The following is a 10,844-nucleotide window of genomic DNA, read 5'->3' as shown; positions in this document are numbered from 1 at the left end:
TGTTAAGACATCAATGTTGCTAGTGAAGGAAATGAAACCTTACAAATATTTCTGATCAAGGTTGGAAAAAAAAAACGTTGTGAAGGTCAAAAAGAGACAAAGGGAATTACTGTCCATATAACAGACAGAGCAGAAAGCTTACTAAAATGGTTACTTAAATTGTATAGGAGAGTTGAAACAAACAAAGGAAATTCAAGGACAGAACACAAGGACCAAGTCTGAAAACTACCATCTGATGAAAGAATCTCAATTTCTGGTTTTGAGTCTTGGAGCACTTTTCTACCTCAGGATGATTGTCCCCTTTGTACCTGCCATCCCATAGATTCTTCTCAGGGCCCTCTTTATGTCTTTGTTCCTGAGACTGTAGATGAAGGGGTTCAGCATGGGTGTGACCACGGCATACATCACTGAGGCTGCTGCACTTGGTGAGCTGTGGGTAGCAGCAGAGCTGAGATACACTCCTAGGAATGTACCATAAAATAAAGAGACAGCTGAGAGGTGAGATGCACAGGTAGAAAATGCTTTATACTTCCCCTGAGCTGATGGGATTCCTTGTATGGAGGACACTATCTTAGAGTAAGAGTAAAAGATACCAGTGAGGGGACCACCACCCAGTAGCACAACTACAAAATACATCACCATGTTATTAAGAAAGTTCTCAGAACAGGCAAGTTGGATGACAAGTTTGAGTTCACAAAAAAAGTGGGGAATTTCCAAGTCCATAGAGAAGGACAATCGCAACACTATTAAACTTTGTAACAAGGAATTCAGGGCACCCACGATCCAGGACATCAGAACTAGCAGTCCACTTAGCCGGGAGTTCATGATGACCATATAGTGCAGGGGGTGGCAGATAGCCACATACCTGTCATAGGCCATCACGGCCAGAAGGAAGTCATCCAGTCCTGCAAAGAGTAAGAAAAAATATATCTGTGTGATGCAGCCTGCATAAGTTATGACTCTGCTCTGTGTCAGGATGTTCACCAGCATCTTTGGGACGGTGGTGGAGGTGAAACAGATGTCTACCAAGGACAGGTTGGAGAGGAAGAAGTACATGGGTGTGTGGAGGTGGGAGTCTGAGGTGACGGCCAGGACGATGAGCAGGTTTCCCAACACAGTGATCAGGTACATGGAGAGGAAAAGCCCAAATATGAGGGGCTGCAGTGCTGGTTCCTCTGAAAATCCCAGAAGAATAAATTCTGAAATTGGGGTATCATTGCCTCGTCTCATGTGGTGTAGGTGACTTGTAGGAAAGAAAAAATAGCAGGATCATTTTTTTTAAACAATTGGCTATTATTAACATAATTGAAATGCTACAATTATACTTTGCAGTAAAGTAATCAATATCTATTTTTTGAACATATCACCCCCTTTAAGATGCACCCCCAACCCATGACATCTCTGATTAGGAATTTCTGTCCTCCTCAGACCTTTTCCCCAAGGTGGCCATGGACTACACAGATTGTTTTTGGTTCATATGTTTGTTTTAAAATCTTTATTATTGAGAGTATTATAGATGTCCTCCTTTTTCAACCCCATTACCCCTTTCACTCAGTTCCCATCTCTCCGCAGGCCTTAACCATCTTATTGTCTGTGTCCATAGGTAATGCATATATGCGTATAAGTTCTTTGGTTAATCTCTTCCCTATTCGTCCCCTTCCCTCTGAGATTCATCAGTCTGTTCCATTTTCCTATTCCTCTGGTTCTATTTTATTCATCAGTTTAATTTGTTCATTAGACTCCTTGTTCATTTACTTTGATTTTTAGTTTCAAGTATTGATAGATATGTTTTTATTGCCATTTTATTCTTCATATTTTCTATCTTTTTCTTCTTTTCCTTTTTTTCCTCCGCTCCTCTGTCTCCTCCTTTATCCCCCTCCTCCTCATTTTTCTTTTTCTTACTCCTCTTTTTCTTCTTAAAGAATACCCTTCAACATTTCCTGTAATACTGTTTTGGTGGTGATGAACTTCTTTAGCTTTTTGTTGTATGTGAAGCTCTTTATCTGACCTTCAATTCTAAATGGTGGCTTGGCTGGGTAGAGTAATATTGGTTGTAGGTCCTTGATATTCATCACTGAATATTTCTTACCACTCCCTTTTGGCCTGCATGGTTTCTGTTGAGAAATCAGCTGAGAGTCATATGGGTGCTCCCCTGTAGGTAACTAACTGCTTTTCTCTTCTGCTTTTAAGATTCTCTCTTTGTCTTTTTCTAAAATATATTTTTTATTGATTTAAGTGAGAAGGAAGAAGGAGAGATAGAAACATCAATGATGAGAGAGGATCATTGTTCGGCTGCCTTCTGCACACCCCTTACTGGGGATCGAGCCCACACCCTAGAATTGTGTCCTTGACCCTTCAGTTCCGGGTCCATGCTCTAACCACAGAGCCAAACTGGTTAGGGCTACAGCTTAATAACTGTTAATATCCTCACCTGGTGATGAGGACTGTAGTATCCATCAGCCTATGATGGTGGACAGATAATCAATATTCTGTATGTAGAGAGCTTGGTGTACTTCCTTCTTGTTGGTAAATGAATGGTTACCACAATGATGGGATGAGGCTGATTATTTTCTTCTACCTCTGAAATGTATTTATTGCTTCCCAACTTCTTGGCTCCAATTCCACAGACATATTTCAGTTCCCTGTCATCTCTCCCATCTTTCAGGCGGGCACCCATTTAATCAAATATTCACATTGACTCAGAGAGAACTTTAAAGCTGATCATTGAATTCTCTGATTTAAATTTCTCCCCCAAACTCTAACTCCTCTTTCAGTGAGACTGGATCCGCTCCTTCACTAACCTTTTCTTTTTCTAACATTAGCACAGGAAAATGTCCCTTTCTCATGCTCTTAATCTAAGTGTTAGGGCACCCATGGTGAGATTTTTATTTAATTCCATGTCTTTGTTCCTTGCTAGACTGTGAGTACCTGAGGCATATAGCATGTTATACAAACTCATTCCCCCCTTCAGATTTAGTTTAGTGTGACTGATAAACATGTATTCTATGACAGGATTCTATGAAGCTAGGTGTGGAGGACAAGCTTGAGGAGTGTTCTCCATATTCTGAGATCAGGACCCATTTGGGTGCCAGATTACAGTTGTAAGAATGAAATAGAATGGAATCAAGGAGGCACAAAAGAAAGTAGTAGAGCAGGAGTCCTCAAACTTTTTAAACAGGTGGCCAGTTCACTGTCCCTCAGACCATTGGAGGGCCGGACTATAGTTTAAAAAAACAACAACTATGAACAAATTCCTATGCACACTGCACATATCTTATTTTGAAGTAAAAAAACAAAATGGCAAAAATACCCGGCGGGCCGGATAAATGTCCTCGGCGGTCCGCATGTGGCCCACGAGCCATAGTTTGAGGATGCCTGTATTAGAGTGTGTCACACACAGTGAGGGTATTTATATAATCATTCATGGTTCCCTTTGTTCATTTGTGTGTGTGTGTGTGTGTGTGTGTGTGTGTGTGTGTGTGTGTGCGTGCACACAAAAATGCTGGATAACAATGTAAAAGGCATGTCTTATTTTGAGACACAGTAAAACAGATCTGGAATTCAACACAAGAAATTCAAGAACTGCTTAAAAGGGAAAGTAATACTAGTGACGAGCACAGCAGAGAGCCAGTGTAGAGAGAAGAGGGAGCCAGCGTGGGTGCTGAAGTTACCTTGGACTCAAGGAACCACACACCAATTGGACCTTCCCTGCTGCACTGGCCAGTTGGTGTGTGGTCCCTGCAGCCTCTGATCTAATTGTTATTCCTGCACCTATTCCATGTGTCATACATTCTGGTGTTTATATGGCTCAATAGCATCTTTCCTTTGCTATTTTTGGCTTTGAGTTTTCATCTCTTTTGTGACACAACTGATGGGTGGGCACTAGTCCTGGTTCTGTTCCTTGTCAACCTACAAATTATCCCCGGTCATTTTTCATAAAATCCTGCTTAATTGATCCCCTTTCTTCATATATTTACCCCTGAGATTGTGATATCATAGCACACTTATTTCATTGTACTGGGCCTTCTTTGTATGATGTGAGGTCAAATGAGCATGGGAGCTCACTGACTTTGTTCATTTATGTAGTTTTATAAATGTGTGCTTTTATATGGAAAAAAAGTTAAGTCATGGAATTTTCATAATATAAAAATGGCAGGGAAAATAAACATAGTTAATTATTTTGTATTCAAATATTGGCATTAATAAAATTATAAAACTAATTTCAAAAAAAAAGCAGAAACTCTCTCCCACAAAACTTTATTTATATCAGTATGGGTCTCCAATTCCAGATATATGGGCAAGGATGTGGAAAAAAAATACAAAAATATAATTTTAAAAGGCAGTGAAGAAAGCACTATCTACAGTTATAATTTCTACCTATGTAAACATAAATAGATTATGCTTAGAAAATGAATAGAACAGATCATTAATTGAATGCAAAAGAATGTTTTTGCTAAGGTGAAAAATGTACAACTATTTATGTTTAAAAATGAAGGCACAATATGACAGACTGATAGAATTGACCACACAAAATTAATACATTTTCATAAATTCTCCTAAATCCATCTATACATATATAAAGGAATTCTATGCCAAACAGCAATGACTTTAGGAGAAAACTAATTTAGCATACTAAATGTATTAACTGTATATTCTCCTACCTAGCAAACATTTATGGCAGTCTCTCAGCTCTGAGCTGGCCTGGTTAGGCTCTCAGGTTACCTCAGGGAGAGATTCTGGGATGCATTCCTTGAATCTTCCCACAGCATCTGCTGCACTCTCAGACTCACCTGGCTGGGTCTCTGAAAGGAAGGGCTCCTTGTAGAAGTCTGAATTGCTCCCTGGATGGTTAATGTGGGAGACTGAAGCTCTGTTCTCAGACAAAAGAGCAGGAAGGAGTCAGGCATTAGTCTCAGAGTCAGACTTGAGACTCCAAAAGAAACAAATATGTTCTGTTCCAGTCTAACCTTGCACATGTTGGGAGTCTGCTGCAGAGGAGATATTACCCCTCCTTTAACTGCTGGTTAGATGCTGTTGGCATTGTTGCTCCCACCTCTGAGCACCCAGTTTCCCTGTGGGACACGCTGGTCTGAACAGAATGGAAAAATGTCCTGCCGATTCTCTGATCCCAAAGGACCAGTTTAGAAGTTAGGTGAATCCTATTTTTGTTACTCCTTCTCCATGACCCTCTTGTGGTCTCATCTCCCAGCACCTTACCCAACTTTGAATTAAATTTTCTCTGAAGTCCAAGACTGTGGAGACTGGCTTGACTAGGAACCTTGGATTTTGAAAGCACTGATTGTCATTGGGCACAACCCATGACACCTCCAGGAAATTGCTATTTCTCTCTTCAACAAGGGAAAGGACTGTGTGACTTTGATGTAAAGCTTGGGCACCACCCTCCTTGGCTTCATGAGACATTTTCCAAATCAATGATAAATTTCATACTTATATCAGAAGATAAGAGCTGCTATTTAGTCCCACATTAGAAGACCTTTGTTAATTATGAGACATAATTATATAATTTAATGCTATCCAATCTGAGTTTAGTATCTTATATGCATTGTTTGATTTAAATTTTATAAAAGTTCTTTCTCTGAAGTGGTAAAATTATGACCTTCATTCTCCATTGCAGAAGTGGGGCTTGAAGAAGTTTAGTGACCAACCCAACATTATAATCAGAGTAAGGTATTGATTAGAATCTGTCATGATGCTTTCAGTTCTCAAACTGTGCAGTGGTTCCCAATGAGGGAATATCTGAAGGTAGGCTGGTAAATATTTGCAATACCCAACACACATATTTATGTCACATTTAGAAGGTAAAAATTCCTAGTCTAGATGAGCCCTTCTCCAACTTCAGAGTGCATATTATTGACTAAAAAATATTATTGACTAGGTGTTTCATCACCAAGAGGATTTATTCAGGAAAAAAGAAAGTATTGCAACTCATGACCAGCCACATGCACACTCTGGCCTGTGTGCCAAGATGAAGGGATACTTATGGAGGGAAAGGAAGAGGGAAGGGGAAGTTAGAACCAGGGTTTTTTTTTTTTTATCAACCTAGGATTCTTCCTGTAGGCCTCTCACGATTACAGATAGTGCGAGAAATTCAATTATTGCTAGCTCCTCCCATACACCCTCCTGACTGGTTATGTTTGCTTAAGTTCCAGTTAGTCTTTATCAATATGAATCACCCACAATTCTAATTCAAGTACAGATGCTGATTCAGCAGGTGCTGGTGGGGCCAGGGCATCTGCATTTCTCATAAGTTCCAGGAAAATGCTGGTTTTGAGGTCCTGGTCTGAGGACCACTCTTTGAGTAGCAAGTTTTGGTCCTGTTGTAGAGTAAGGGGCAAGTAGTTGTAGGCCATCTTCACCAAAAATTCTGTTTGTTTAAGACTTTGAATGAAAGATGTACAGTCATGCATTGCTTTACAAACAGGGATATGTTCTGAGAAAAGCATCCATAGGTGATTTTGTCATTGATTACGAATCAGAAAATGCACTTACGCAAACCTAGATGGTATAGCCTTCTACTCCCCTAGGCTATATGGTATAGCCTGTTGTTCTGTAGGGGTGGAGAAATAATTTAACCTAAACTCTTCTGGGTTCTTGGCTTACAGGTCCTATATAATGAAAGGGTAATATGCAAATCGAAGGAACAGCAGAATGACTCGTCACTATGACGTGCACTGACCACCAGGGGGCAGACGCTCAATGAAGGAGTTGCCCCCTGGTGGTCAGTGTGCTCCCACAGGGGGATCTCTGCTCAGCCAAAAGCCAGGCTCAAGGCTGGCTAGCACAGCAGTGGTTGCTGGAGCCTCTACTGCCTCCATGGCAGTGCTAAGGATGTGGGACTGGGACACATCCCCCGGAGGGCTCCAGGACTGTGAGAGGGCCCAGGCCGGGCTGAGGGAGCCACCGCCCTTCCACCCCCCACCTCCCCAAAGGGCGCGAATCTTGTGCACTGGGCCACTAGTATTTGTAATAAAAGACAGATTGACAGGACAAAAACAAACACAAGTTTAATAACATGTATACCTCCTATATATGTGGGAGAGAACTAGGAAAACTAAGTAACTTCTGAAAATACCACCTTAACCACCATCATTAGTTGAGGACAGAAAAAGGTATTGCTGGAGAGGAGTTAGATATGGGAGAAAGCACAGTAAACAAGTTAAGGTTACTATGCAAGTTCAAGTAATTATCTTTTGCATTGATCTGAGTTTCTAGAAATAAGGTCACCGCCTCCCCATTCCTAGTACAGGCTCAGACAGCACACTCCTTTGTGGGCTGTGAGCTCAGATAGGATTGCAGGGGGTCTGGGAGCATGGGGCTTGTGCAGTCCCCTAGGCTGATGCAGATTGGAGGGGAGTGTTTGCCCCAGGAAAGATGGCACTGGTCCCGATGTGGCTTCTTCTGCAAATATTTGGTTGTAAGACTTCTGCTCAGCTATTTTCAGTTGGTTATTCAGGTTGATTGTTGTATAATTTAGTTGTGATTCCAGTTCAGGGCAGGGAGGAGGAGAGAGCAACTTCCACCAGCTCTGCCGCCATCTTCCTCAACAATTCTACTTTAAATCTTCCTGTCTTAATTTTTACTTTCTTTTAGTTTCATGTGAGTTTAATGATTTGTTTTTTTAACTTCTATTCTCTCCAATGTTTTCAAGTTCTTTTTCAACATTAATGGTGAAAATATTAATGAGTCTGTGTTGGACATATATGTCTATGTGTTTATTTAGAAAGAAAATCATATAAAGTATACACAGATGTATGGATACATAGATGCAATACTTGTGAAAGGGTTCTTAGACTCACCAAATATTTCTAAATATTTTATTTATTAACAAAATTGACTGAATTAGGTTTATCACCTCACATCACCACCAGAAATAAGGAAGCAGAGGATCAGGGTGATTACATGTACTCTTAATTTCTGTATGACTCCTTTAATTCAGAAAAGTTTGCATTTTAAATACATTCAGTTTATTTCATTCATTCACTCCAATAAGTTTTTTTTAAAAAATAAAAACATTTTGTTAGAATCAATAAATGAATTCAGCAACATTGTGGGATACAAAATCAATTTGCAGACATCTGTGGTGTCTCATAACAAACTGTCAGAGAGAGAAATTAAGAAAATAATCCCATTTACAACTGCATTAAAAAGAATAAAATATTAGGAGTAACATAACCTAGGAAATTAAAGACCTGTACATTGAGATCTATAACATATTGCTGGATATTATTGAAGAAGACACAAAAAAAGTCCTAGCCACCGAAACTGGTTTGGCTCAGTGGATAGAGCGTCAGCCTGCGGACTGAAAGGTCCCAGGTTCGATTCCGGTCAAGGGCATGTACCTTGGTTGTGGGCACATCCCTAGTGGGGGGTGTGCAGGAGGCAGCTGATCGATGTTTCTCTCTCATCGATGTTTCTAACTCTCTATCCCTCTCCCCTTCCTCTCTGTAAAAAATAAATAAAATATATTTAAAAAAATAAAAATTAAATTAAAAAAAAAGTCCTAGCCAGTTTGGCTCAGTGGATAGAGTGTTGGACTGCTGACTGAAGGGGCCTGAGTCCAATTCTGGTCAAGGGCACATGCCTGGGTTTCGGACTCCATCCCCAGTAATGGGGAGTGCAGGAGGCAGCCAATAAGTGATTCTCTCTCATCATTCATTGATGTTTCTATCTCTTTCCCTCTTCCTTCCTCTCTGAAATCAATACAAAATATGGAAAAAAGCCCTAGCTGGTTTGGCTTAGTGGAGAGAGCATCAGCCTGTGAACTAAAAGGTCCCGGGTTTGATTCCGGCAAGGGCACATGCTGGGTTGTGGGCTTGATCCCCAGTAGAGGCTGTGCAGGAGGCAGCAAATTGATGATTCTCTCTCATCATTTATGTTTCTATCTCCCTCTCCCTCTCTGAAATCAATAAAAATATGTTTAAAAATATGAAAAAAGACACAAAAAATGGAAAGGTATACTCTGCTCACTAATTGGAAAAATTAATATTGTTATGCCCTACCACAGGCTCAAAATGGCATCACTCATGCTAAAAGTCCAGGATGCCAAACCCGGATTTAATACTGGATCTAATGGAAGTGTCTCCACCTCCAAGAAATGCTATTTTAATCAACCAGGTTGGAATCTTTTGGTGAAGCACCAGTGAGGTAGTCTGTCACATGGGCCCTCTCCACCCCTGTAGAAAGAAGAAGGAATCTGCATGATAAAACCCTCTTGTTCTCATCTCCCAAAGAAAAGATGTCAAAGCCCCCCGCCCCCATCCTTTCTTTTCAGTTATTAATAGCTCCCTTATGCTACTCTTTTTTTCTGTAAAAACCTTCTACTTTTGTACAACCCTCCAGAAATTTCTCTTAGTTGTTAGATGGGATGCTGTCTGATTCACGAATCACTTAATAAAGCCAATTAGATCTTCAAATTTACTTGATTGAATTAAAAAATACCCAAAGCAATCTATAGATTCAGTGCAATCTCTATCAAAATTCCAATGTCATTTTTCACAGAAATAGAGCAAACAGTTCTTAAATTTGTAGGAGCTACAAAAGATCCTGAAGTGCCAAAGCAATCTTTTTTTTAAAAATATGTTTTATGGATTTTTTTACAGAGAGGAAGGGAGAGGAAGAGAGTTAGAAACATTGATGAGAGAGAAACATCAATCAGCTGCCTCCTGTACACCCCCTACTGGGGATGTGCCCACAACCAAGGTACACGCCCTTGATCGGAATAGAACCTGGGACCCTTGAGTCCGAAGGCCGACGCTCTATCCACTGAGCCAAACCGGTTAGGGCCAAAGCAATCTTGAGAAAGCAAAACTAAGCTAGAACCATCATGCTCACAGGTTTCAAACTACATACAAAGCTACAGTAATTAAAGTAGCACAGTACTGGCATAATAACAGACTCACAGATCAAAGAAACAGAAAACAGAGAGCCCAGAAATAAACCCATGCACATAAGGTCATTAATTTAGGAAGAAGGAGCCAAGAGTACACAATGAGGAAAGGGCAGTATCTCCAATACCTCTCTTTAGCTCAGAATGTCACATGTGCCTCATTTCCCCTTTGTCTCTGTACCTCTCATGAATGTATGTGTTACTGGACCGCTTCTGTGCTGGGGCTTGGTCCTGCCCCCCAGCACAATCTGGAACTTTTGAGTGTCAGGTGACCTCCAGATCCTTGACTCATCCAGGAAAGACTTCAAGGATGAATCCAAGTGAGAATAAAGCAAGTTTTATTCAGGTAGAGACAAAGAAAGAGGCCTGGGCGTGGGTACCACTGTAGAAGAAAAGTACCCATATGAGAGGACCAACTCGAGAGTGAGTTGCACCGGTGGTCAGTTAGTTCCTGGGATTTTATGTGTGTTCAAGGTGGAAGGGGGCAGCGGGTCTGTCTCTAAGAGCTGTGGCAACAAATTCTGATTCTGCCTTTTGGGTGGGAGGGGGCCTTGTTCCTAACAGGGTTGTTGTGGAAGTGTCATGGAGTTTGTCCCCCTTGGCCACCTTTCTATTTGTGGTGTCACTTTTCATTGTAATGATGGTTTAATGAGCTTTGGGGTCGGTCTTTGGTCAATTTTCTTCCATCTTGGAATGATCTGGTTCTAGTCAGTCCTTGTTGTTGTGACCTCTAACCACTGCAGGGGGTCTCCTGCCATAAACTGTTTTCTCTTTGATCATGCCCAGATGTGGGGGTTTTGGTTTCTTTCTCTCCTGCCTCATATCCATATAGAAGCCACTGGGACATATATACTTCATAATCAATGTTCCCAGGTATTATTCTAGGTATTCTAGACACTGAATTGAATAAGATAATAAAACTATGAGATTAGTTATA

The 10,844-nt window shown here is 40.7% G+C and overlaps 1 protein-coding gene across 1 annotated transcript; it reads right to left on the bottom strand.

The window, feature by feature from the left end:
• Nucleotides 1-279: 279 nt before the first annotated feature.
• LOC103300969 (olfactory receptor 7A5-like) lies at nt 280-1,230 on the bottom strand. The gene has a single exon (XM_008157888.2). It carries the CDS (start codon nt 1,228-1,230, stop codon nt 280-282), a length of 951 nt encoding a protein of 316 aa, XP_008156110.2.
• Between the last annotated feature and the right edge of the window lie 9,614 nt (nt 1,231-10,844).

Source organism: Eptesicus fuscus, chromosome 6 (assembly GCF_027574615.1).
Source record: "Eptesicus fuscus isolate TK198812 chromosome 6, DD_ASM_mEF_20220401, whole genome shotgun sequence".
Lineage (NCBI taxonomy): Eukaryota > Metazoa > Chordata > Mammalia > Chiroptera > Vespertilionidae > Eptesicus > Eptesicus fuscus.
The sequence above is the reverse complement of the archived record's forward strand: the minus strand, read 5'-3'. Positions and strand labels throughout refer to the sequence as shown.